The 27,352-nt window shown below is 35.9% G+C and overlaps 13 protein-coding genes across 13 annotated transcripts; 7 read left to right on the forward strand and 6 right to left on the reverse strand.

The window, feature by feature from the left end:
* Positions 1-789: 789 nt before the first annotated feature.
* Positions 790-5,982, forward strand: EIN_281560 (protein serine/threonine kinase, putative; the record flags this gene model as incomplete). Its single annotated transcript, XM_004185083.1, has 1 exon — positions 790-5,982. The coding sequence occupies one exon, from the start codon at positions 790-792 to the stop codon at positions 5,980-5,982; it is 5,193 nt and encodes a 1,730-aa protein (XP_004185131.1).
* A 152-nt stretch (positions 5,983-6,134) lies between these two features.
* On the reverse strand, positions 6,135-7,386 carry EIN_281570 (hypothetical protein; the record flags this gene model as incomplete). Its single annotated transcript, XM_004185084.1, has 2 exons — positions 6,135-6,604; positions 6,648-7,386. 2 exons carry the CDS (start codon positions 7,384-7,386, stop codon positions 6,135-6,137), a joined length of 1,209 nt encoding a protein of 402 aa, XP_004185132.1.
* Positions 7,387-8,197: 811 nt separating this feature from the next.
* EIN_281580 (hypothetical protein) lies at positions 8,198-9,487 on the forward strand (the record flags this gene model as incomplete). Its single annotated transcript, XM_004185085.1, has 2 exons — positions 8,198-8,720; positions 8,790-9,487. 2 exons carry the CDS (start codon positions 8,198-8,200, stop codon positions 9,485-9,487), a joined length of 1,221 nt encoding a protein of 406 aa, XP_004185133.1.
* Positions 9,488-9,630: 143 nt separating this feature from the next.
* Positions 9,631-11,073, reverse strand: EIN_281590 (hypothetical protein; the record flags this gene model as incomplete). The annotated part of the gene is made up of 2 exons (XM_004185086.1): positions 9,631-10,728; positions 10,768-11,073. 2 exons carry the CDS (start codon positions 11,071-11,073, stop codon positions 9,631-9,633), a joined length of 1,404 nt encoding a protein of 467 aa, XP_004185134.1.
* Positions 11,074-12,456: 1,383 nt separating this feature from the next.
* On the forward strand, positions 12,457-13,407 carry EIN_281600 (hypothetical protein; the record flags this gene model as incomplete). Its single annotated transcript, XM_004185087.1, has 1 exon — positions 12,457-13,407. The coding sequence occupies one exon, from the start codon at positions 12,457-12,459 to the stop codon at positions 13,405-13,407; it is 951 nt and encodes a 316-aa protein (XP_004185135.1).
* A 219-nt stretch (positions 13,408-13,626) lies between these two features.
* On the reverse strand, positions 13,627-15,345 carry EIN_281610 (guanine nucleotide exchange factor, putative; the record flags this gene model as incomplete). The annotated part of the gene is made up of 1 exon (XM_004185088.1): positions 13,627-15,345. One exon carries the CDS (start codon positions 15,343-15,345, stop codon positions 13,627-13,629), a length of 1,719 nt encoding a protein of 572 aa, XP_004185136.1.
* Positions 15,346-15,853: 508 nt separating this feature from the next.
* EIN_281620 (40S ribosomal protein S3A, putative) lies at positions 15,854-16,651 on the reverse strand (the record flags this gene model as incomplete). Its single annotated transcript, XM_004185089.1, has 1 exon — positions 15,854-16,651. One exon carries the CDS (start codon positions 16,649-16,651, stop codon positions 15,854-15,856), a length of 798 nt encoding a protein of 265 aa, XP_004185137.1.
* Positions 16,652-17,215: 564 nt separating this feature from the next.
* EIN_281630 (hypothetical protein) lies at positions 17,216-17,803 on the forward strand (the record flags this gene model as incomplete). Its single annotated transcript, XM_004185090.1, has 1 exon — positions 17,216-17,803. One exon carries the CDS (start codon positions 17,216-17,218, stop codon positions 17,801-17,803), a length of 588 nt encoding a protein of 195 aa, XP_004185138.1.
* A 337-nt stretch (positions 17,804-18,140) lies between these two features.
* Positions 18,141-21,716, forward strand: EIN_281640 (serine-threonine protein kinase, putative; the record flags this gene model as incomplete). The annotated part of the gene is made up of 1 exon (XM_004185091.1): positions 18,141-21,716. One exon carries the CDS (start codon positions 18,141-18,143, stop codon positions 21,714-21,716), a length of 3,576 nt encoding a protein of 1,191 aa, XP_004185139.1.
* Positions 21,717-21,930: 214 nt separating this feature from the next.
* Positions 21,931-23,175, reverse strand: EIN_281650 (hypothetical protein; the record flags this gene model as incomplete). The annotated part of the gene is made up of 1 exon (XM_004185092.1): positions 21,931-23,175. The coding sequence occupies one exon, from the start codon at positions 23,173-23,175 to the stop codon at positions 21,931-21,933; it is 1,245 nt and encodes a 414-aa protein (XP_004185140.1).
* A 66-nt stretch (positions 23,176-23,241) lies between these two features.
* On the forward strand, positions 23,242-23,952 carry EIN_281660 (endonuclease III, putative; the record flags this gene model as incomplete). The annotated part of the gene is made up of 1 exon (XM_004185093.1): positions 23,242-23,952. The coding sequence occupies one exon, from the start codon at positions 23,242-23,244 to the stop codon at positions 23,950-23,952; it is 711 nt and encodes a 236-aa protein (XP_004185141.1).
* Positions 23,953-24,021: 69 nt separating this feature from the next.
* EIN_281670 (rap GTPase-activating protein, putative) lies at positions 24,022-25,710 on the reverse strand (the record flags this gene model as incomplete). The annotated part of the gene is made up of 1 exon (XM_004185094.1): positions 24,022-25,710. One exon carries the CDS (start codon positions 25,708-25,710, stop codon positions 24,022-24,024), a length of 1,689 nt encoding a protein of 562 aa, XP_004185142.1.
* Positions 25,711-26,276: 566 nt separating this feature from the next.
* EIN_281680 (hypothetical protein) lies at positions 26,277-26,900 on the forward strand (the record flags this gene model as incomplete). The annotated part of the gene is made up of 1 exon (XM_004185095.1): positions 26,277-26,900. The coding sequence occupies one exon, from the start codon at positions 26,277-26,279 to the stop codon at positions 26,898-26,900; it is 624 nt and encodes a 207-aa protein (XP_004185143.1).
* Positions 26,901-27,352: the final 452 nt, after the last annotated feature.

Genomic DNA, 27,352 nt, shown 5'->3' on the forward strand with positions numbered 1-27,352 from the left:
ACATTTTAACCCCAAATTTGTATTTTTATTTTTTATAATGAAAAATACTTTTTATTTTTATAATAATAACTAATATTGTAAACTAATAAAAAAATGATTCGTCTCAAATGATTATTTAAATTCGTGGCAATTTCATTCGTGGTATTGATATTCTAATTGGTATGTGTAATAATCCCGTTTTTTTAATATAACACTCACATAAAAACAACCGAAACTATTAATTTGTAAATCAAAGCCAATTGAGTCATTTTTTGGTTAATAAATTAATTCGTAATTAAAACATCGTTTCTAATATTCAAAAATGATAGTAAAATAACAATTCAATTAAAATTATTTTTTTTTCCACAATTCGTAGAAAAAGTTGATTTTTAAGAAAAATATTGTCATTTTGTTTAAGTAAAAACAGTAGTTCAAACAACTATTGAAAAACTATAATACTTCCGAGAAATTGTGAAGAAAAATTTTGTAGAGAAAAAAAACTCGAAATAGATTTTTTCGTTTTAAACCAGTTTCCCGCGTTTCCCATCAAATCCGAACAAAGATATTATTCTTTACGCCAAACGCCCAAACAAAAAAAACAGAAAAACGGAAAAGTAAAAACATTTCTACAAAAAACACAAAAACACAAAGAGAACAAAAAAGAACGTCGTGAGAATCTTTTAAGAAATATTTTTATCTTTGTTCAAGTAAATGATAGTAAACTGAACTATTTAGTCTAGTTTTTATACTCATATTTATGACTCCTATAAAAAAAGAAAATAGAGTGGAACTCCGTTACTATTCTGCTTAATGGTTCAGCTTGTCCTAGTCATTTTGGTTATATTGCAAGTCATATTTGTGAGTGCAGAGACTCATATGGCTTGGTGTGATACTGATACTAATGGTACAATGGTCTATATGGAAGACCCCCAGTGGACATGTGTGTATGATATATACAACACTGATTTTAATAATGTGACTTTCAGAGGCTTTGAAATATATAGGGAGAACAATATCGACTATTTCTGGGTCTATTATGATTGTTGCTCGATTAATGACAAAGAGGTGTGGAAAAACCACTTTGCCGTGATAGATAACGTCACTGAAATACCAAAACAACTGGGGTTCAAGTTTAGAGGAACTCCGAGTAAAAGAGGGTACCACAATGTGGACATCGATGAATATAGTGATACAGTCGACTGGCGTATTTTGACCGACAATATCATCGAACACTCCAGTATTAACTTGATTGGAAGCGCTTCATCATATGAACATCCATATCACTTGACTGGCTACACTTATATGTTCAACGTGACTGCTCCTATGGAGACTCCGATGAAATATTTGAACATGGATTTCTATTGGGGATATTCCCCTTTTGTGAACTGCTCTGGTAACTTAAATATAACTCTTGTTAATGAAGAAGACAGAGATGACTGCCAATTCAGATATGTCTCTGACACTAATATTATCAATCATAACTCGAGTAACCATAACTTGTATGTGAAGCCCGTTTGTGAGTATACCAAGGGTTTAAAGAGAATGGCTATTTGCTCAAAATACACTGCAAATGATTACCAAGACTGCAGTTGCTCGTACAAAGATTATCAATACGAAAATAGAGCGATAGACTGCACTTATATGTCACAGTACTTAACCTTCAAAATTCAACCCTTCCAAGAAACAATCCCATTCGAAACGTTTTGGAATACTTTGGACACCACGGGCGTCGCTACACAACTGACGATCCCAAAGGAAAAGAATATGACATTTGTTGGGGAAGTGGTACTCCCCCAATACTCTTTACAAGTCACAGGCAAAATCGTATTCAATAACTCACTGACTGTCAGATACAGTAATGTCTTCCACTACTTCGACTCTCTCGATGTTAATAAAATCATTGTGGAAGATACTGTTGATGAAAAGGAAGTGCTTTTTGTGGGGAAGTGCACTGGTACAAACTGTGCGACAGTGTTAGAGGATGCGCGGATATCAAGTTCATTGTGTGGAGGTTCAACACTCCGATTTTATAAGTCGAGTGGTGCCGTTGAGTGCAAGTGTGAGCAGAAGGACTCGACTGTTTTGTATCAATCGGACTGTATGGTACTTTCAAAACAGCGGTCGAACAAGTACGACTTGTTTTTGACACAAAAGGAATTCAGCTTTGATGACGACACACATTACTTCCAAAGTTTGAACTTGACAAAAGACGTGAAAAGTGTCAACTTTAAAAATACTGTCATCGAAGGTACTTGTGACTTCTCTGCTGTCACCGACCTGTTACTCTTCGGGCATTTAAGTTGTGAGAAAGTGTTAATTGGCGCGTCGACAAGAGTCGTTGGAAATACTGGGAGTTCATTTAGAAGTTACAACTTTGAAGTGATTGGAGTGGTCGATAACTTAAATACAAATGCAGTGTTTTCCATGGGTGAAGGGGAATTTGTTTCTGATGGGTCGTTATCATTAGTGATGACCGATGTACGAGCAACTCAACAGTGTTTCGAATTGAGTTCTTCGAAGAAAGGAATGAACTCTGCAATGACTGGTACAATAGGAGGGACTGATTATCAACTGATTAACTTCAATAATGATGTGAGGGTATGTCCAAGTTCGTTAATTAACAATCGCATAGAATGTGTGTTCAAAGATTCTGAATATAATGGATTTAAGTATGACCAATGCCCATGCTCAGGAGAGACCTGTACATTCACAATGGACCCATCTCTTTCACAAATACACTTCAAGCAAGATGAAAGTTTCAGTGGGATGTTGTTACTCAATGCAGACGTTTCATTCACTTCGCCAAGTCTATTTTTCAATACAATTGAAATACGGAAAGACAAATTGTTGATTAAAATGAGCGGCGACCTTACAACAAGCTTCACAAACATTTCAAGTGTTAACCATTTCATGCTGCAGACGGATGGCAATTTGCATATTAAGACAATACCAAAAGTTTCTATATACACAACAAACTCGGGCTCTTTTGCTATTTCTGGAGATAATGTCGTGTTATATATCGACTCTACTGGGACCAATGAATTGAGTTTGTCTTCTCCAAATATGCTTGTGATGGCAAGGTATGGCTTCAACGAAAATGATGACGGCACCTTTGTAATTACAAAAGATGGAGAGTACCGTAGTGCTGTTATTAAAAATTCAGTTGTCACAAATTTGATGTGTTCTCTGAGTGCAGCGGGGAAGTCTTGTCATAGTGACAGTGTTGTTCATTGTAGTCTTTACAACATGTTAAATACATGTTCCGAGTGTGAGGAAGGGTATACTCTTAAAAAGAATAATAACAAATTTGAGTGCATAGTCATCTCAGAGAGTCACTGCACTCGGTTGAGTAACAATTCGAAGTGCATTTCATGTGGAAGTGGATTCTATCTTGATGCTAACACATTAAAATGCTCTGATGACATTTCTGGATGTTCGTTTTATAAGAACAATTGGTGTAGAAGAACGAAAACAAGTGATCCAGCCATGTACTTTAAAGGAAGTAAAACAACTGAAAAGTGTGACACAAATTGTGTTCAATGTTTTGGAGCAAAGTGCTCTATATGTAAAAACAATTATTATTTAAATTCGATCAGTAAATGTGAGTTACTAAGCACTTTAAATTATGACGTTGTTGCGAACAATCACTTGATAACTTGTGCTGAACACTACTTTTTAAGTGACACTGGGACATGCCTCAACTGTAACACTAAATATGGAAACTGTGCGAAGTGTGACAACACACAATGCTTCCAATGTGACGTTGATAATATTCTTCACAACTCCGAATGTGTTTCGAAGACTTCTACACAATGTGGTGCGGATAAAAACTCGGTTTGTTTCCTATGTGACCCACTGTATTACAATCGCTTTGGCTGTATTCCTTGCCCTAATAATTGTAACTCTTGTAATGAACATGGAGAGTGTCTTTCATGTAAAAATGCGTACTACTTATCCGAAGGAATGTGTGAGAAAACAATCAACGAATCGAATGCAGACTCTCTCTCTTCCATCTTCATGTCTTGTGACAATTTTGTGAACGGGAATTGCCTCAGGTGCAAAGTAGGGTTCTATTTAGAAGATGGAAATTGCGAGAGATGTGTAAAAACGTGTTACACATGTTCTCAAGAGGCGTCCAATTGTACTTCATGTAAAGGTGAGAACGTCAACTTGGTGGGAAGTGATTGTGTCACATACGACGCGACGTCTAATCCGTGTTCTGCTTCTAACCCAACGAATACAGGATGCTCTATTTGTAAAATTGGGTATTACAGAAAAGGTACAAATTGTTATCAATGTCCAGAACATGTTGTTGAGTGTCAAAGTGACATCTTACCTATCAAGTGCGACAGTGACTCTTTCTTGTATCAAAATTCAAAATGTGTTGCGTTCACTTCACTTGATAACTGTTACCAAGCAGACACCACTGGATGTGTAAAGTGTTACTTTGGATACACTGTAGTCGACTCGTATTGTAAACCATGTGGCGCCAATTGTTTGTATTGCACTACACCTGATGTCTGTTCCTTGTGTAAAGAAGGTCTTGTTGTAGAGAGTGGAGTCTGTGTGAGTTATCAGAAAGTGTCACATTGTAAAGAGAGTGATGGAAATTCGTGTACCAAGTGTACACGTGGGTATACTCTATCGAGTGGGGTGTGTCAGAAGCAGTCTTTGTGGTATGTATACCTTATAATAGCTATAATAGTATTAGGTATCATATGTTTAGTAGTATTGATAGTTGCGTATTATATTGTCAATAAGAAGGTGAAAGTGAAGAGAGAGAACATATCCCGCATCAAAGAGTTGAAAGACAAAATTGATTTGGTGTTTGCCACGGACTTTCTTGTGTGCGACCACCCCAATTTTGAGTTTTATGACGAAGAAGAACTTAAAGTTGGTGAAACAAAGAAGTTCTCTATTATCATTGGAAATGTTGGGAAGGACAAAATCAGAATATCGCCGTCTGTTGTCGAGAATGTGAAGTATGAACTCGCTGTGGAACCTTACTTAGTGATTCTCAAACATGGGGATTATACCACTTTTAACATAGAAATTAAGCCGTTGTGTTCAACTACAATCAACGACTCGATTGCATTCAACGTTTTACACTTCAGAAATGATAAAGAAGAAATCTTTTCAGTCAACTTGGAAGGGTCCACAAACATCACAAACAATTTGGACTACGACCAACTCGACATCAAGCGGAAAGTAGGCGAAGGTTCATTTGGAGTTGTTTATAACGGATACTTAAAAGGGGAGGAAGTTGCTATAAAAGTACTCAAAGAAGACTCAGTGACTGATGAGAAGCTTGAGGAGTTCCACAAGGAAGTTTCTATGTTGGACAAATTTAGAAGTCCCTTCATTGTTCACTTCTTTGGAGCCGTCTTCATACCGGGGAAGATGTGTATGGTCACCGAATTTGCAAAATACGGCAGTTTGCAGCATCTCATCTTTAACACAAAGACTCGGAAAGTCCCACGTGAAGCAGTTCGAATCAAAATATGCCACGACTTCGCTCGGGCTTTGTTGTACTTGCACTCCAATGGGATTTTACACAGAGACATTAAACCAGACAATGTCTTAGTCTTCTCTCTCGATAAGAACATTCCAGTCTTCGCTAAACTGACCGACTTCGGGTCATCGAGAAATTTGAATATGTTAATGACTAATATGACATTCACTAAAGGTATCGGTACACCCGCATATATGTCTCCTGAAGTCTTGGAACAGACTAGATATAAGACACCAGCAGATGTATACTCATTTGGTGTCACTATGTATGAAACAGTGTCTTGGTCGCATGCCTTCAAAAAAGAGGACTTTGGCTTCCCGTGGGAAATCGCACAATTCGTGACTGAAGGAAAACGCCCGTTACAAAACAAGTTAATCAGTGATGGGGCTTTTGAAGTCATTACCGAGTGTTGGGGGCAAAATCCACAAAACAGGCCGAGAATGGAGGATGTCTGCAAGAAATTGAGTAAGCTCAACACTGTTTATGACTAACTAATTATTGGATTATTTTGTGTATTGGTTATATATTATATATATAATACTATATAATACTATATAATACTATATAATAATTACTATTTTATTCTAGTTTATTAAATTATAGTAAGTGGAATAATATGTTATTTAAAGCTTTTATATAGGTATCACCAGAGTGGTGGGTTTGCTAGCCAAAGTGTTGGCGAGACTTGTTTCACCCAGACGAAAATGTCTTCATCCAACTTGCACAAGTCTGTTTTAGTAATGAAAGGGTTGACGACAGCGACGTATTCTGCCTCTTCTACTCGTTTATGTAATATATAGTAGTCTTTGTAATTGATCATTTCCTCTGTGTATTGTCGAGAAAGTGCGTTAGCCACGTCCCTTTTCTGTTCTTTAGTAAATATTCCAGTGGTATAGATTTGGTGGTTTTGTGTGACGACGATATTTAATACTTTATTTTGTGTGATGAGTTGGCACTGAATGTCTGGTGTTGATATTTCGATGTCTTTCATCATATTTTCGATATCGCAACAGAGAACATTCAACGACTGAAATGATTCTGCCTGTGTAGATATAGCGACAATAGTGATGTCTTCTGTATAGAAGTTGAAGTACGATTGTACAAAAGCATTTTCTAAAATTGAGAGATTGAAGAATACATACAGTTCAATACAAACCATTGAAATCAGACAAACACATTGGTAACAACACTTTCTTCCCAACTACTTTGATAGTGTTGACATGTGCTATAATCGCTAATATGTCTCTTGTGGACATTTTCACACCTTTTCTTCCGCGCGCAAAGACGGTCTTATTCCGATTCAATATGAGAACAAATAAGACCCCGTCCTTCTCCATCGTCTTCTCACACGTGTTAATCGCAAAGTCTATTTTGATGAGCAACTCCTCGCGGTGTTTGCTCTGTAACGGAAAGATTTCGGTGCACCCCACACAGATCCCAACCATTTCGTTCGCTAAATGAATCGCGTTTTTGAGTAGCGAGTAGTGTCCCGCTACAATTCGTCGCAAATCAAAATTACTCGCATTTTGAAGTGTCATTTTGATCGTCGGAAGTGAGATGAACGAGTGTAACACGTGGATTAATATCGACAACTGTCTTAAAAGCACCTTTTCATATTCCCCCGTCTTTGAAATGATGCAATACGACAGCGGCGTTGTTGTATCGAAAAGTATAATATTGTCTGGCGCATGAATGGACTGAATTGGATCTGATGAAGTATAAGAAATCAGCGCTGTTAGTGTCGCTGTTGTGGATGACTGAAGAAGTACATTCCCATATCGACAAAACACCGGCTTTCCAGCTGGCGTGAAAATATAGATCTGTTTCTTGTGGTGGAAAAATGTCAGAGAAGTCGGGTCTTCCTTTGAATGAGCCTCCCAAAGTGCTTCAGTCATTACATTTAATGTTCTTTGTGGATATTTTTTTTTTCAGTTGCGCTATAGTTCTTTTTTATTGTTATTTTAATTATATTATAGAATATGTTCACACTACTCTCTATTTATAGTTTTGACTATATTTTAACTATAATTAATCAAATAAAAAAACAATAAATAAATTTGATCTGAAATAATATTAAGTCGTATATATAATAACATTCTAATAAAATAATAACAAAATGTATTAATGTTTATTGTTTTTTTAATAAATAAATAGATAGAATTTATAGTTCGAAAAAAAAATTTGTGGTTTTTAAGAAAACCTCAGATTTTTTTAATTATAAATATGTTTCTTTTTGTCGCATTAAAAATCAAAAAAAAATGGCAAAATTAACTTCTAAACTATAACCTCAAGTAAAAGAACCAAGAAAATATAGTACTATTGTTGCTTTGTCGCAAAAAACGAAACCAATCAAATGAAATAGTAATCGGCATTATAAGCTTTTTTACACTCAATTACCACAAAAATTGACATAAATGTCGTCGAGTATTTATAGATATTAATTTTTTGACTTTTTATATTGAATTTAATAATAAAACACAAAAGTAGTATAGAAAAAAGAAATTATAAATATAGTAAACTTATTATATTAACAACTTGAATAGATAATGATAATTTTATGAAAGTAAATGAACTACATATTTTTTTATAAGTTTACTAGTTAAAAATAGTAGAATAGTTATATAACTCTTTTTTATCTTTTTGAAGAGTCGCGTTATAAAACAAATCTCAAACAAAACCATATAAATTCTATAAATAATACATACAATGTTGAGACGAAAAGAAATAACTTTGAACGATGTTATTGATTCAAAAAGAAAACTTTCCAACTTCGGAATTCAGAACCGATTTATGTCAACAGAAAACAACACGTATGAGTCATTGTTCGACAAATGCATCAGAAACTCATCGAAGGGAGTCGACTTGAAGATCCTCCCCGACTTGACAAAGGGGATGGAAAGTGCACCACAGCAACTTTTCAATGCGCTCAAAACAAGACTGGAACAGCCATTTGAAGAGCAAGAATTGGTGAATTTGTTTGTTGTTATTTTGTACTTGTCGTTACAAGAAAAGGGAGATACGATATTTATGTACCTTCAGTCGATCGAATACAAAGTGAGTGAGTTATATAAAAAGACCATAAAAGAGGAAGGAAACGGGTATGAGACCTTTGCTGATTTCATTGATGCCATGGACGAACTTACACTGTTTAAGATACCAATTTCGAATACACCACAGATATCCTTTGAAGGAAAGCAGAAGGAAAAGAATATGATGGTTGGGATGTTAGGTTGGTTACTCTATGGCATTCATTTAGAATAGTTATTAATAATTATTAATATAAATAACTAATATGCAGTGGGAGTATCTAATATATTACAAATATTACTCGACGTCGACTATAATGGACTCGAGAACATGTCGAACAAAACAGCTGCAGAGTTACTTTTTCTTTTGTTGCATCATATGAGTAAAATCCACCACTTTTTGTTCTGTGGAATTAGCAACTTTTGTTCCTCATACAAAAACATCGACTCTAAAAATATGATGGAGAAGATGATCAAAATATTCAAAGTCTTTGGAGAGCAAAACACAACGGTCGCAGAGATATTTAACAACCCAAATCTTAAAGTCTATTTCAAGGAAGTCCCTAATGTACAAAAGTCCAATTTGTCACCATTCATTCAAGTGTTGGAAGACTATTCCTCGGTGACTTTCGATGGGGGAAAGTCCTCCATTTTACTCGACAGACCACTTATAATATCCGAAGTTATTTCGTCGACTAAGGACAACATCGCTTTCATCAAAAAGGCACTCTTCATTAACGAGAGCAACAAGAACATCTTATTTCTCAAAGCCTCTAAAACTAAATCGAAGAAATCACCCCGCTTCTTAGCTCTCTTCTCAAAGACCAAGTCGGCTAAAATCATTTTATCACCAAGAACACGCGCAGAGATCATTCCAGAGAACGACGAGCCTAAAGAACAAAAAGACAAAGAATCTTCAAAGTTGAGTGAAACACAGAACGTCACGGAATTAACACAACCAACACTTTGATATTCCAGAATGTGTTTTTTAATCTATTCTAACTAGTAATTGCTTGTCGTTCCAAGTATAGTAATTTATAATAAAATATAGTATAATAGAATAGTATAGTATGTATACTATACTATATAATACTATTATAATAGAATTGACCACTAAAATTTCATTGAACAGAAACTCCCAAACACGACCTCTTCAAGCTTCAAAAAGATCGGAGTCCTCTCTTCTCCGTAGTCTCCACCAACTTTCTCAAACCGGTCAATACACTCTTCCTTCATCTCAAACAATTTCTTCAATATCCGCTCATCAACAACACTACACGACGTCTCACTCCCTCGTAACACCCCACCTAACTTTCTGGACTTTGCTGCTAATATCAACTGATTCTTCAAATTTTCAAGCTCGAGGTCTTTTAAACAATTATCGAGGAAATACAGTTGGTCGGGCGAAGTCATTGTGTTTGGCCCGAACATCTTTGAGGTGTCCATTTCACTCTTCACATTGAAGAGTTTCTTCCAGTCGTCGATCGGACTGGACTTTCCCAAATCCTTGACAAAGGCTTTGAGTTTGAAGACCACCGTCCCCGTCTCGCGTTTTGAAAACTCGACCATTGTTCGCCAGACGATTTTGGACTTCTGTTCTTCGTACTGCGCCACTTCATCCCAGTACATCGTCTTCTCATACGAAAATCCCTTTTCAATGATCATGTCATGTTTTTTGGTATACACTGCGCCTTGGTGGAGTAATAATTTGACTAACTTCCTATTCCCGTCTGAATTCAAAGCCGTGTCCAAAGCAGTTTCGCCCGTTGAAGACACGAAATTGAGAATTTCGTGTGTGGGGTGCATCATAGAGAAGAGAAGAGTCTTCTTGGCCTCGGTAAGCTTTGAGAGTGCCAAATGGTGGAGAACAGTCGTGTTATCAGCGTGTGTTGTTGCACCAAGCATGTTATCTATTGTACTTGTGAGAAGAAAGAGGGCACACTCACTACTGTTTGCATCTATTGCACAAATCAAGGGAGTCTCGCCTAATATGTTTTGCTTCACAACATAGACATTTGGGTTCTTCGAGATGATCAATGCGATGATCTGCTTCAAAATGTCGACGTGGTTTGTTTTACATGAAATGTGAAGTAATGTGTCCAATGTCATATTATCTACAAACTCCAGAATTGAACGGTGGTTCGAAGAAATTAAGTCTGAGAACATCATAGAGTCTCCTTTCTCAACGGTTGTTTTAATAAAATTATTTAACTACCAATCAGCGCGTGTTGAGTGATACAAGAAACAAACAAATGGTTGTTTCTGAAGTTTCTTTTCAAAGTCGTTCAAGTCGTTGTAAGCAGACAATTCATTTTGCTCATTTAAAGAGGACGTTTGTAGTGATAGTGTTGGTGACTTATCGGGTTGAGCTTGTTGAGATTGTTGTTGGGGAGGTTCTTGTGGCTTAAATGGAATGACGTTGCCTTTTCTCTGGGAGTTGGCATTGCGTTGGTATGTGTTATTTGGTGGGTTAAGTACTTCTTCCACTACTTTTTGTTGGTATTGTGGTGGAACACTCGGACTTGAAATAGCTTTATCTAATAAGCTTTGTTCCATAGTATTATAGTTCTTTTTTCCTTTTTAGTAATTTTTATATAAATAATAATATGTGTTATTATTGTATTTTATATAAAAAAAATATAAAATATATTATTTAATTAAAACTATAAAAATTAGTATAGTTTAAAAAAAAATTATTATATTAGTTTATTATAATTTAGTTAATTGATAATAACATTTTGGTTTTTTAAGTTAAACACTTTTTTTTGAATAGTTCTGTTTGCTGTTTCATTTTGATAAATAAGACCAAATTGTGCAAAAATTAAATGATGGTAAACATTGGATTGTACGTCTCGACATAAATAATCAACGTAATTGTGATTCAAAAACAAGACAAAAAAAACACGAGTAATATTTATTTTTTGTTTTGATTTACGAATTAAACCACAAATTTTCGGTTTATCAAAGCCGACAATTTGTCGAATTGTCAATAAAAAAAGTTAACTTGGTTTTTTATTTACAATGACTGCAAAATTTTTTCAAATAAAAGTCTGTGATAATTTTGTAAATATAAATATAAAATATTGCAGATAAAATGAATAAATATTTTTTTTTATAAAAAAAATACTATTTTAAATAATATCTAAACCTAATAGTTATTATAAATTTTTAAATTTTTTATTAATTATTCATTAAAAAATATTACAATTTTTCATTAATTTGATTAATTATAAGTATGATATATAAATTGTAGTTTGACAAATATATGAAAAGTTAAAAAAAAGTAAAGCGAAATTCTAGTCTATTTATTATTACAATAATTCCTTGAACATTTTTCATAATTTAAACCCAAAAATAAATAATTAACATTATAATATTATAATTTATAATAAAATATATTATAAAGTTAAATATAATAGACTTTTAGTTTTATAAAAATGTTTTTAAAAAAATATATAATTATTAATAACTATATTGTTATTATTTAATATTTTTTGATATTAAAATAAAAAATCAAGATTAATAATACAAATTACTAAAAATAAACCTTTTAACGACTTTTTTTTCAATTACAAAACGAAAAAAAAATATTCAATATTTCCCAATTTTTTTGTTTTATTTATATCATGAATATAAAGTCAATTTTTATACCCTTTTAGGATAATGTTTTTAATTAACACATAAACTAGTTTTTAGAACCATATTTTTAAAAAATGTTTAAATCGCCCAACCGCACTATTTGGTCAAAACTGTTATAACAAATATAGTTAAAATTACCAATAAAGTTTAGTAAACAATCAAAAAAATAAGATAATTAACACTTCTGTTCCAAATTCAAAGATGGACACACTGTTTCGAATTTTCAAAATTGTTAGGAGCAAACCCCAAATGATTTTGATAAGTCTTTTCAATATCCATCTTTGATTTCCAGTAACAGAGATGGGGAATTCGGCAAGTTGCCAATGCACATGTTTGCAGTCGGGGACTTTAGACGAATACGTCCATCCGAAGAAGTCGCTGTCACCACTCAAAAAGCTGAAAGTATTAGAGTCTCCAATAGTTTCTGAAGAAGAGTGCAAATCTTCGATATACACCCATCCACCCTCTGAATTGTATAAACGAAAAAGTGTGAGTCCGATGACACCAATACGTTCAGTATCATCAAGTTCATTGTTTACAAAGAGAACACCAGTTATGATGCTTTCAACCCCATCAGTTTACACTAAAGAAAAATCCCAAACTGTTTTGAAAGACCCAAAACGTCTAATAAAAAGGTCGACGACGTCTTCAAAACTCTTGGTGAACTTTTCCTCTAAAAACAATTCAAAAAATTCGTCGGGAACGAACACCCCAATTAATGAATCTTCGCCCGCAATGGACATTGCATCTCCAGACATCCAAATACTCTTTTCTCCAGTGTTTCAGAAAACGCCAACTATACTCTTTGATACAAATGAAGACGGGTGGGACACTAAGACATTCAACGCGAAGATCTCTTGTAAAAAGAACGTGATGGTTGTCTGTGTGTTGGACGACAAGTCATATTTGGGAGTGTACTCCGACGCGCTAGTCCCGATGCCGCCAAAGGATGAAAGTGTCGTTGTGACTGCGAAAAACACACTGTTGTTCAGTAGCCACCCATCTTCCGAATCGCCTTTAGTGTTTGAAAAATACACAAAAAACACGAATTGCTTCACTATGCACTCTAACACACAACACTCGCTGTTATTCACATGCTTCTCTGCGTTTTGGATCAAAACGAACCAAATGGTGTCGATCAATTCTCACGTAGCTGAACAGTACGAAATCACAACGACAAGGTCTTTATTTTGGTCTTCATTTTCTAAAGAATACAAATGCAATAAAGTCCTTGCAGTGGAGTGGATTTAAATCTGTATGTAGTATTTCCTTTCACTCTTTACTATTTGTTATTATTTATGTTGGGTTATTGATTCACTTATATCAATTATATCAAATATTTATATTATATATTTACGTGTGTATAAACAATATGAAAGAATTGATAGTATTAGTCAAGATGTATTCATAGACTTTGTTGTGTCACACCACTTTGTAAATAGTCATTTACACAACTCTATATCGTTTCTGTCACTTTGTCCCTATCACCGTGATCTTTGTGTTCTTCTTCCAAAACGCATTGTACTTCTTCCACATCTTTTCTGCACCTTCTTTCCCTTTAGAAATTGCCTTCTTGTTCTCTTTCGATAACTCCCCACTCCGGGTTTCTTCAAGTGTTTTGGAGATGTCAAAGAGGGTATCTTCGTTCTCGTTAACACGCATTCTTTGAATAACATTCTCGAGGTCTCGGGCAACATAAAATGAAGGCGGGGAGTTCTGCTTCATCACGATTTCTTTGAGCATCAACCCATACATTCTCACTCTAAAAAAGTTCACAAGCTTTAACTGCCCATTTTCACTCTTTTCATTTTCTTTGGTAAAGACTAAATCACCAAGAGTTGACCCGAGAAAGGGCACACATGGCGGTTTACACACATTGGTCATCTCACGGAGCTTTTTGAAGTTTGAGTCGTAGTCGACCAAGTCATTAAATTCACTTAAAGTCCTTTTGAACTCGTCGCTCAGTCCGTCGAAAGTGTCTTTCAGTCTAAAAATAGGAGACGCGTTGAGAGCAGCCAAAATAGATTTGAACCCATCGAAGTTGTGTATCTCTTTCATCTCTTGAGCCACTTTAATAAAGTACTCAACTGCAAATATCCTGTGTTTTAACTTGGATAGAGAGAGAATAGTAGTCTGCACTTTATATGAGAGAGAGTTGGTCATTTGCATCATCTTAACTATATTTGGAGTGATGACTTTGTTCTCCTTTTTCATCCATCCCTGTGACAGTAACTCCTCTACTGGAATTCTTCTGAATAAGTCGTATTGCATTAACATGATCTGTTGAGCAACATCTTTGTACCAAAATGCAAAGATGGCACTTAACACATCGAATTCACTGTTTTTCCTCACGTCGACACCTTCATCTAATTGTTCAATCGGCTTCGTGTAATTCACTCTCAGCTTCTTCATATAGTCGGACATAAATTGAGCCGTTTGAGGCTTAATCTCTGAATGAATTTGAATAATGTTGTCGACTTTGTTGCTCATGTTCTCATTCATAAAATCCGCACATCTCCACTTCGCCCACGTCCGGATGAAATTCACAATTTTTGTTCGAATAGGAACTAACACGGTCTTAACAAAGACCTCCCAATCCATCTTTTCGGGCTTTTGTGGGCTCATTCTTTTTGTTAGAATATCCATTAGACTCTCTTTTGTTGTAAAAGTAGAATACCCAAAAATAAGACATTCTGCAAAATAAGAGTCTTCAAAGTCTTGTCGTGTGATGATCTCTATCATCTTCTCGTACGTCGCCGTCTGGATTATTTTTGTATCCCACCCCTTCTCTGATGTGAACGTAACAAAGTCGGAAGAGTCCGGTTTTTCAAATAAGTCGTGTGAGGCATCGGGTGTATAACTGCTTTCAAGTATCATCTCCAACCCACTAAAATCAGAATATACAGACCGCCGTCGTGACAGTTCTGACTGTTCTGTAACCTTCAAATTGTCGGTGACAACCATCGAATTGCGTTTTTTAGCTTTAAATGGAGGAGCTAGTTGTTTGAGTGAAACCCCATTTTCAGACTTGCCAGTAAGCTCTAAGAGAAGGGATGTAGCTACTTCTTCTTTGCATATTGGACACTGCCCATTTGCTTTCACTGAGTCACAGAAACACTTGACACAAATCTGCTTCTTGCACTTTGGGCATTCTGTTGTGTTTCCTAAGCCGTGGGTACAATCGCTCATGTATTGATTTCAAGTTTAGACTCAGTTCCACATATAATTTTCATGGAGTTTTGGTACTTTTGGATATTTTCAATACGCCAAAACGGTTAAAGAATTACGTCATATGAATTATTATGAATATCTCGAGTCGTATTGATCTCATTAGTACTACAATATCGGGGTTTCTAAAAACAAGTTTTTTCCAGCCAAATGCTTGGAAAATTCCATTATTCGTTTGGAACACTAAATATCAGCTTTTATAATAAATTAACTATACTTAAATAATACAAGTCGTTTATTTATATCAGCATTTAAATAGACATTTGCATCAAATCATCATATTATTGAGTTGAATCAATTTCCGATAAAAACGCGTTGATCTTTTTGAAAAATAGAAAAGACTACAAGAGGAACCCATTATTATATGGACATTATTTATAGACCAAAAACCCCGGGCAATAACAAAATTTTCAAACTGTTCTTTTACTCCGACATCACTTGGGCAACTCCAAAACAGGGACAAAACTGGTTACTTAGCCTCGATGACCTCTTCGGCCACCTCTTTGATTTCTTCTTCGACTGGTTCTTCAGCTGGGATGGACTCGACAACTTCATTAGCGTCTTGATGTTGTTCGAGGAGTTTCAAAGAATCAATTTTACCGGATTTGAGGATCTTAACCTTACGGATGTAGACGTTGTCGATTGGGAAGATTTTTTCGGCTCTTTGGATGATGGTTTGGGTGAGAGTTGGCTCTCTCAAGAAGTCGACGAACTGTGGCAAGTCTTTATTGATGGCTTGTTTAGTGATGATGGCTCCCATGATCTTTCTAATAAGTTTGGCTTGTCCCTTTTTAGCATATGAAGTCTTCTTGATCTGACTTGGTTTTCTTGTGGTGAAACCAATGCAGAAGACTCTGATTGTGTTTCCGTCAGTAGTCTTGACATCGACAGAAGTCTCAATCAACGTGCACCACTTCTTGACGATGCTTCTAAGTTTGTCGGTGGTCAATTTCAATGAGTGGAAGACCATCAGGCAGTCCTTGCCATTGACGTCTTCGCATCTGAACTTATAGTTGTAAGCTCCATACTTCTCACTTTCCATAAGATCAGCCAAGTTGACCTCGACAACACGGCCTCTCAATTGGTCTGAAGCAACTTTGGTACCAGTGGTCTTGTTGACTACTATTTGTCCAACATTTCTTCTCTTAAAGTTCTTGGGGACCTTCACGTTGTACCACTCCTTCTTCGAAAAAGGCTCAGCGATCTTACGCTTGTTGCCCTTCTTAACGTTTCCTGCCTTATACTTCTTGTTCTTGCCTGTAGCCATGTGTCTTGGAGTGTTTTTTTCATAGGGTTTTCAAATTTTTATTACAGAAGCTTTTAGTTTCAAGTCAATGGATTTTTATGGTTTTGGAATAGTAAACTCTTTTTTAATTAATTATACTAATTGAGTAGAAATATATAGTATAATGAAAGTAATAATTTAATTAAAACAATTAATAATATTATTTGTTTGGGTCTTTTATCATAGTTTAATGATTTAAATTATAATATATGAAATTGATTTAATAAATCAGTCATAAATTATGACTGATTTATTGTTTTTTTTTAGGTTTTTTTTAATATCTTTGAAAATTTTAATAAACTGTTTTTTATATTAGTTTGTTTATAATATATTTTTATAGTTAAATTTTATTATTGTTATTATTTTTTGAATAATACAATTTGATAAATAACTTATATAAGTTTTATTACTACTAAAAGATACAATCTAATAACAATAGTATTTTTATAATTATTTATAATTAATTTAAGGAACAAAGAGCACTTCACAAAAAAAGCACTCAAAAACTTTTATTAACAGAAGATGTCTCAAACAACAAATGAAATAATGTATTCAGATTGGCCTCTGTATAGGGTGTATGACCAATTTAGTGGTGGAATGTGGAAACTTACAGACGAACAAAAGAAAGAACTTAAAAAAATTAAAGAAGGAGATGATATGAAGCCAAGAATCAGCACAACTCAAGAAAATTGCAAGTACAATGCATTGGTTGCTGGTATTGTAAGTGACAAAATCGATAGTCTTGAGGAACAAATAAAAGACTTGAAAAATCAGAACGAAACTCTGCAGACAGAAAAGGGGGAACTTGTGAAGAAAAGTGAAGAGATGCAAAACAACATCAACAGATACACATACATGGATGAATTAATGGACGACCTGGAAAAAGGTTACCAAGATGATACCACACAACTAATACAACACTACGAAAAGAAACTCGCTGAAGAAAAAGAATATCGCATTAAAGATCTTACTGAAGAAAAGGAACACCATGCAAAAGAAATCCGATCTCGTTGTGACAAGAATGAAAAGAAGATTAAAATGTTTCGAGAGATGATCCATCGACTCAAAGTTGCTCATCCCGACATTGAAGAGTTAAAATTAATGACATTAAAATTGACTGTTTCTGTATTTTAGTCTCCATTTAATTTTAATAAATTCAGTTACATTGAAATTATATTGTGATAATCAATCACTTCCGACTAAAGAAATTTGACAACTTTCATTTTTTTAAAAAATAAAAAAATGTAAAATATTTGTTACTAACCGTTTTTTGAAGAAAACTATACTTACTGGTAATATAATTATTTAAGTATAATAACGACAACGAAACACAAAAATAATGTGGTGAACTGCTTTTCTTATTGCTTGAATGTTGCTATTTGTTCTAATAGTGTGTACCATCGCCGCAGACTTATCTTCATATGGGACGTGTCAACCCGCTTTTGGGATTTCGTCCCCTTCAAGATTTCTAATGAAACAAGACGGCGCTTACACGACGCCTTACCTCTGTGCTGAATTTAACTTAAGACCTGCTTCGTGGACTACGGATGATGTGTATATAGTTGGGTTTACCAACTTTGGGATCACATACGCCAATGATGCAAATGGTATAGGAAGAGTCTATTTTGTATATAGAGACACGTCTTCTGTTAGACAGAAAACGGAGATCTTAACTGCGACATATTACGAGTGGCACAAAGTCTGTTTAGCGTCGAGTGACTCGACACATGTTGGTGTCTACGTCGATTCAGAAACTCAGTTAAATCAAAGTGTCGAACATGCGACTATGACTTCGAGTGATATGGAGTATTATATAGTCTTGATGTCGTATCCAATATCAGGCAAACCCGGGACGGCAAATGTCGGGACAGTGTCTGGAATAGTCTACGGAGATACTCTGTTGACTGTTGAACAACTTAAGAGTTACTTCTCAAATAACATAGGGCCTCTTGGGAATAAATTTGCACTTGGGACTCGATACAGCGGATACACCACACAATTGCTTAAAATGAGCTTCACAAAAAACACGGGGAACGTCAGCGTTTTGTCGCCAAATTTTGGACTTCCAATGATCGACGACGGGTGTTACGAGACAGCAAAGGATACATTGCCGATACATAGCACTGTAATTCCAATAAAGAGTGTCGATAGTACTACAATCAGCCAATTTAATCCTTCTAATGCGTTTACTATTGAAAATGGTGTTATTCGAATGGATGCGGAAGATTACTTCTTACTCAATGCCGTCAATACAAACAACTTGAGAAACTTGAAAATAGAAATCGACTTCCAAGGAATATTTGAAATTGATTTTAAATATGGAGAAGAGTGGGTCGAGGGAATCAAACCGAAAAGTCTGTTGTTCACACCAAAAGCTACTTATTATCTTCCATATTTCTTGATGGGCGGATCAACAGATTTGAAGGTCAAATGTGTTGCTCCGGGCACTGGAGAGACTCTGTGTGTCTTGAAAGAGTTGCGTGTGATTGAAGAGAAGTGCGATGTGTATTCTGAAAATATGTTTTGTGGAGTCGACAAGACGTGTGGCGTGTGTATTTCGTCGAGTTGTGTAGCCAAGAATTACTGTGTTAAAACATTCAATTTTTCAAATGAAGTGACCTTAAGCGCAACACAACTGCAATTGAATTCAGTTGAAAATACAGACGTTTCTCTCGTCACAACGTCACTCTCTGCAGTGAAAATATCAAAAGGTAATGATCAAGTCTTGGGCCAAAAAGTTCAATACTATCGATTTGAAGGAACAATAGGGTTAATCGAAATTGGCGATTATAAAGTGCCGAGTGGCTTTGGTCGTCTTACGAATGAATATTCTTTGTTTATAACTGTAAAGCTGAGAGAACTTTCAGACGGTTCATTCTTTGTATCTTCTGGGTATTACCAAACATTGCAAACGATGGTGTTGAGTATGAAAAGTTCGATCATTTCAACTGCAAGTCAAACGGGAACAAAAAGTGCTCAAGCAGATCAATGGATGACTCTTGGCATTCAGGCAAACACCACACACTTTAATGTCTTCATGAACGGTAATAACATCTTGAGTGAAGAAAATGTGACTGCAGTCGACTATTTGAACGCAAAGACAATCCACTTGGAGTCTTTCATTCACAAGAATTTTGATATCACGTCCGTCCAAATCGTCCCATTTTATATGTCAGACGTTTTAATGAACAAATACACTGCTTTTAAGTCTTTAGTGTCGACAACGTGTACCACTCCATGTACCCTTCCTGCCGTCTGTTTTGACGGGAAGTGTGTTTCAAAATTTGATAAACAGTGTGCTCTCCATTGCAATGAATGTGTTGATGGGAAGTGCAACTCATGTCTCTCCAATTATGATCTTACCAAAGACTGTTCATCATGTGCAGAAGGGTTCTCAGGCGAGTTATGTGACACGTGTGCAGATGGGTATAACGACTATCCAGCCTGCACCAAGAAGTCCAACACTGGAATCATTGTTGGTGTTATAGTTGCTATTGTAGTTATTATAGTTATTATAATAGTAGTCATTATATTAATTATGGTATTACTTCGATACCTCCGGAAGCATGCCGAGAAGGTTGAGCAAGAGACTGAGCTCAAAGCTGTTGAGAACAATGGGCAGAGTGTGTTACTGAAGGAAGCGAAGAAGAAGAAAGTAGTAGTGAATGATGAGACGTTAGTTGAGTTAGGAACGTACTTGTATATCACAAAGACTAAGCTGACATTCAATTTACACGGCGAAGAGCCTAACATCGACACACCACTCTTAGACCAAGTCGTATTCAAAAATAGAACAGACAGACAGCTTGTCATTTGGATACAATGCCCGAAGAAAGATAAGTTCTTCTTGCAATGCGACGTCGAGAAGAAGATCATTGACCCAAACAGCCAGATCCAAGCGAATTTTGAAATCCAGTTACACTGCAACTGCTCATGCAAAGAAGAAATTAATATCAAAATCGAGACGGTCAACACACACGAATGCGAGACGGGGAATATCAGACTCGCAGTTGCGACGTACAACAGCAAGAAAATCGACTTCGACGAAATCGAGTTGAAGAACCCGCCACTAGGTGACGGGGCGTTTGGTGTGGTCTACCGCGGGACTTACAAGGGGATTGAAGTTGCTGTCAAGAAGTTGAAGGATAGGTCGGACAACGAAGGTGCGAAGAATGAGTTTATGAAGGAAGTTTCGTTGTTGGACAAGTTGCGAGGGCCCTATATAGTCAGTTTTGTGGGAGCGTGTTATCTACCCACGAAGATGTGCATAGCGATTGAGTTTGCACCTGATGGGTCTTTGGGTCATGTGATGAAGAAGAATACGTTAACATACGAACAAAAGGTCAAGTACATGTTGGACTGTTCGAAGGGGATGACTATGATGCACACGTTTAACACTATACATAGAGATTTGAAGCCAGACAATTTGCTTGTGTTCTGTATCGACCAGGTCACGACACGGATTGTGAACTGCAAACTCACTGATTTTGGGACATCAAGAGGAGTCCAAGAGTTTGAAGAGAATTATACTGTTGGTATTGGAACACCAGTATACATGGCGCCAGAGATTCTGGATAAGAAGCCATACACTGTTACTGTCGATCAATACAGTTTTGGAGTGATGATGTACGAGGTCTTCGACCAGACTAAACCATATAAAACAGACCAATTTAAAACCCCTTGGGACGTCGCTAAGTTTGTTGTTGAAGGGAAAAGATTACCAAGAAAGGAGGGGATGAGTGAGGGATACTGGGAAATCACTTCTCGATGTTGGGATGTTGACCCAGCGAAACGACCCGAGTTCAAAGAAGTCGCTTTGTTACTCCAAAAGGAATTGTCACTAACAGTACCTGAATTTGCTATTGAAGAAGGGCAGAGAGTTGATACACAAATGTCATTCTATAAGAATCCAAGTGAAAAAACGCAGACATCAACAACAACAACAACGTTGACAAATACTAATACAACTAATATCGCTTATAAAACAGGAGACTCAACTGTATCAAAAGTCATCAATACGACAACTTCCGAGTTTGATGTTAATTAGATAATTGAATCGTTAAGTCTGTGGAGTGTTTTATAAATCCAGAATTTTTTTTTAGTGTTGAGTAAATTACTTTTGAGAGGTTACAAGTTGTTGTATTCTACTCCATTTTTAGAATGTTAAATGGTATTTTTATAGTAAAAATATTATAAATAAACTCTCCAAGAATCTATTTTAAGACAAAGTAGAACAAATCAATAAAAACACAACCCCACAGTTACACTACGTCAATGATATGGAACTTGTCTTCAAAGGGTGATGTGAAGAATGTCACTGAATAATTTCTATCTTCTCGATACGGGACAGGGAACAAGAAAGGGATATTATACTTCTCTATTTTTAGTATCTTAGATTCGATATACATGATTCCTCCTGGTGGTGCTTTTGTAGGTTTTGTCACTGTTTCTCTTGTGTTAGTTCTGAACACGTCGACAGGGACATTAGTGGATGCCACATAAAGAATTAAAACGCCCCTATTAATTTGTCTGAAGAGGTCTAAATAGTCGTCGAACAAATCGACCATCCCAGGCTTTTTCTCTTTCAATTCAGTCTCAAGAATAACGCCAAAGGCTTTAGTTTCTAAGACTGGTTTACTTTTATCGACTGTGCCTAAGTCTACAACAGTGATATAATACTCTTTCTTACCAATTAAAAACGAATTACTCAGAGAAACCTTATGGAATCGATCATACAATGGTGGGAGTGTCCCAACAGTAATAATATCATTACGATCGGTAGTTAACGAAACTATTTGTTCTCCCTCTTTCACTTTCAATGCATTTCCCCGTCCATTTGGTTCATAGTAATAGTACTCTTCTAATGATATTTCACTCTTTTTCTCAGTGAAGTTGCTGATCACCTTACACTGCTTTTGTTCGTTGAACAAACAAATGACGCCAAATGGTCTGGACGTGTTGTACTTCACAAACAAATACTTGTCGAAGGAGATGTTGACCACTTTCACGTCCTTCGAAGGAGTCGTGTAACTCAAATTGACATCTATCGCACTATTCAAGTTCTTCTTCATCTCATTTAACTCGTTCTCGATGTTCACTCGTTCGTCGTTCACTTTCTGTAATGCACTCAGAACCACCTCTTTGTCGTGCATTATCTGTTCGTTGATGATGATCATCTTCTCGATGATCTCTTGCTGGTCCGCTATTTTGGTCTCCATGTCTTCTATTTTTGCTTTCATCACAGCCACCGTATTGTGCAACTCAACACACTCCTCGACTTTCTCACCGTACTGTGTCTTATAGTCGAACCCACCTTTAGGGGGATTAACTGCCTCTTTTTGAAGTGGACAACTTTCATTGTGTTCTTCCTCTTCCGACTCGACAAGATTGTCTGATGTGTCAGAATTGTCTTCACTTATTTGGTCGGTCTGGTCCGTTGGGGTGTTCTCTGACAAATTCTTTGGTGAAGGACATGAGGAAAGTGTTTCACCATCGTGAGAACTCATTGTTCGATTTCGATTTAAGTTCCAAAAATATTTTCAGTAACTTTTTTTCAAGTAGGTATTGTTTGAATGGAAGAAGAGACGTCGGAACGCTTGAAAACACTTCAATTAATCGAAGAATATATTGCTAAGAAGAATAAAGAAGATATCCCAGTGAATTCAATGGGCGCCGAGGCTATTGCTGGAATGACTCAAAACGCTTCTAATAAACCCTTTTACACCTTTTTGGGGACGTTCTTGTCGCCACAAACCCACGACGAGAAAACATTTGAAGCAGTCAAAACCCTTCACACCACCTTTGGCGAATTAACACCAGAAATTATAAATCACACGTCACTCGAAACACTTCAAAAATGTATTAAAATGGTCGGTTTTGCAAAGACAAAGTCCAAAAGGTTAAAAGAGTGTTGCAAAATTTTTATAGAAAAATACGATGGAAAAGTCCCTTCAACATTCGACGAGTTATGTGCACTGCCTGGGGTTGGGACAAAAATAGCTTCTCTAATTCTGGCAATTGCTTTTGACTGCCATGTGGCCATTCCAGTAGATACACATGTATTTACCATCTCAAATCGCCTTGAATGGGCAGATGCAACTACGCCAGAGTCCACACGGATTCAATTAGAAGAGTGGCTTCCAAAAGACAAGTGGAGTACTTTTAATAAGGTACTTGTTTCTTTTGGGCAGTGCTGTTGCACTAAAAAGTCTCCAAAATGCAGTGAATGTCCACTCCAACAAGCCAGACGGTGTCCCTATTACCTTCACACTCTTCAAAAGTGACTAATTTCTTTATTATCTATTATTATATTGAATGATTAATTAATGATAAAGAACTGCACCATATAAAACTTATTTCGTCATGATATTCTTCAAGCATACGCCTCTAGTTTGTACCATCTTTGGTCTCATCTCAGCATTCTGATATGAAGAAATCTGTCCATTGATTAACGAAGAGAGGATATACTCTCTGATATACTCTTTTGATATGTACGACCCTTCCGCTGGCATAAATGGCTCAAACTCGGGGACATCCGTAGCTCTCCACGTCTCGACAAAGTACTGTGCCGACCCATCTCCGACCATTCCCGTCGGGATTTTTTTGATGACCATGAAGATGTTATTGAAGTGCGACTTGAATGAACTTAAGTCGACCACCTCGTCCCCTTCTTTGTAGATCAACACACAAAAGTCGTTGCCAATTTGTCGCTTCTTTTCAGTCTTTTGGGGGTCGGCCTCAACGTGGGGTAACATCGAAGCAACGTGGAACATGACTTGTGACGAATAAAATTGTGTGAAGAGTGAAGTGACGCCAGTGGTATCCGTGTCGACGTCCAACCCTGCTTTATACCCTTTATGTCCTTTCAATGGGATGATATTCCCAATCAATTGGATGAATTCCTTATACTCGGGTGTAGTATCTTTATCAGTGTTGTCGTACATCTCCGCCTCGCTCGTCTGTTTAGGCCCACAATACAACAACCCAAATTTGTAGTCGATGCCTCCTTGGGACGTCTCATAGCTTCTTAAATTCTCTTCAAGCTTGTCGCCTTTAATTAACTTGAACGGCATCTTCTCGGGCACTCCTAAGCACTGTAAGATGACCGGGAGGACGGAAGAGAGTTGGTTCAAGTTAGTCTTGAGTTGGTTCTCCTTCTTCCCAATAAGACTGAATGGGATGATCTTCTTGATATCTGTAAGCTTTGATCTGTAGATGACCATCAATCCACCTTTCTTCCCGGGGGGTGCCAAGTCGTCTGTGATAGTAGTCATCGACAACAGTGCTAAAGTGTCTTGACTCTTACACGAGAAATTGATATGAGGACGACCAGAGAAATAACAGATGAACCATGGACAGTCTAAGGGGATGACTCCTACCCCGTCATACACTTGTTTTGATCTTATGAAAGCGGCTCCTTCTGCTAAATTAAGTGTGTTCTTCTCTGAAAGTCTCTTTGTCGCGAACATCAGAAGGTCATGGGGTGGCTTTCTGTCATTCACAGAAGTCGACGTCCGCGTTGGAGGGACCTGTTCTGTTTGTTCCGTCGAGCCTTTGTCAGTGGGAGCATCTTCGATAATTTCGACTTCATTGATCTCTTCCATGTGCTCGTCAGTGTCGAGGGATATGATGGGAGCACTTCTCGCTCGTGTGGAGAATTGGTCGATCTCACATTGGATGTCTTGGAAGTGATTCAACGTGGAACTGAATGCCTCTTGAAGACACTTAACCCCCTCTTCAAAGCAATCTTTCTTCTTCTTGTACATCTGCACGTACACATTGGATTGTTTGTTTAGCACTTTTAATTCCTCTTCCATCATATATATCTCATCAGACTTCGACGAGTCTGGAAAAACACTTTGAATCTTTTGTTGGTTGTTTTTTAAAAGAACTAGACGGTCGCGGGTGGAGCTTTGTATCGTTGCAATTTCAGCTTCCATTTTTGTGTTCAACTCGTTGACTTCATTGATTTTGTTTCTGATTTGGAAGGTTAACTCTTTATAGCGGTCTCTCTCTGCTATCAATTCCTCGGCATTCGACATTCTCTTGTGTTTTTGAGTTTCTTGGCATGTAAAAAACTCGGTATTCTGGGGTGTTGGAACTGTATTTCTATTTTTATATCATTTGCTTTGGTTGTCTTTTTTCAAGCTAAAATTTAATTTTAATATAGTTGTTCGAAACTAAACATTATTTGTACTGAAAAAAAAGGACGAATATTTTGTAGAATTGGTACGATGAATTTGTTAAGTCACTATTTAGTTTTTTTATAAATTTTTTTATTGTTTAGTATAGTTTATAAAAAAAGTTTAAAATTGTAAATAAAAAAATACAAATTATCTTATTAAAAAATAGTATAATATATTTTTATAATTAAAATTATATCTATAGTTATTAGTAATTATTATGTTTAATAATAAAATTAATTAATATTATTACTAATAGTTATTATAATACATTTACTAATAAGACTACTAAATAAACAACTAAAATTTATAGTATTATAATAATTAATTTATATTAATTAATTTAAGGAACAAAGAGCATTTCACAAAAAAAAGCACTCAAAAACTTTTATTAACAGAAGATGTCTCAAACAACAAACGAAGCAATGTACATAGAATTGCCTTTATATAAATTATATGACCAATTTAGTGGTGGAATGTGGAAACTTACAGACGAACAAAAGAAACGACTTCAAAAAATTAAAGATGAGAAGAAGCCAAGAACCAACATTGCTCAAGATATTTACGATGGCAATGCATTGGTTGCTGGTATTGTAAGTGACAAAATAGATAGTCTTGAAGAACAAATAAAAGACTTGAAAAATCAGAACGAAACTCTGCAGACAGAAAAGGGGGAACTTGTGAAGAAAAGTGAAGAGATGCAAAACAACATCAACCAAATGAACAAATACATGGACATATTCGTGGCTTTAGACGACCTGGAAAAAGGTTACCAAGATGATATCACACAACTAATACAACACTACGAACAAAAACTAACTGAAGAAAAAGAACACTACGAAAAGCTAAAGGAACACCATGCAAAAGAACTCACCAAAGAAAAAGAACATCACACAAAAGATCTGGCTGAAGAAAAGGAACACCATGCAAAAGAAATCCGATCTCGTTGTGACAAGAATGAAAAGAAGATTAAAATGTTTCGAGAGATGATCCATCGACTCAAAGTTGCTCATCCCGACATTGAAGAGTTAAAATTAATGACATTATAACTGACTGTTTCTGTATTTTAGTCTCCATTTAATTTTAATAAATTCAGTTTAATTTAATTATTTAATATAATTTAATACATTTAAATTATATTTTTTTTATATAATTTTTTATTCCAAAACCTTATTTATGGACAAAAATGGTTTTTTTTTTGTTATTTGGTTTTGTTTTTCAATTTTATTATTTTTTTCGTTTGAAATCTTTGTTTTTTCAATCAAAACGAACTTAAACAAATTGACAATTTTGATTTTTTACGCTCAAACATCGCGTATAACAACAGAGAGTGGTGCCGTTGTTGTAAACGGCAGTTGGGAGGATTTTTTGTGTAAAATGATACACACAACACAAGAATTTGACAATAACCAATTTCTATATACATCAAATAAAAATAAAAAACAACGAGACAAATCATAATTGAAAAGAACACTATGATTGGCAGACTCGAACATCAAAT

The sequence above is a fragment of the Entamoeba invadens genome (assembly GCF_000330505.1).
Source record: "Entamoeba invadens IP1 unplaced genomic scaffold scaff_1105074725543, whole genome shotgun sequence".
Classification (NCBI taxonomy): Eukaryota; Evosea; order Mastigamoebida; family Endamoebidae; genus Entamoeba; species Entamoeba invadens.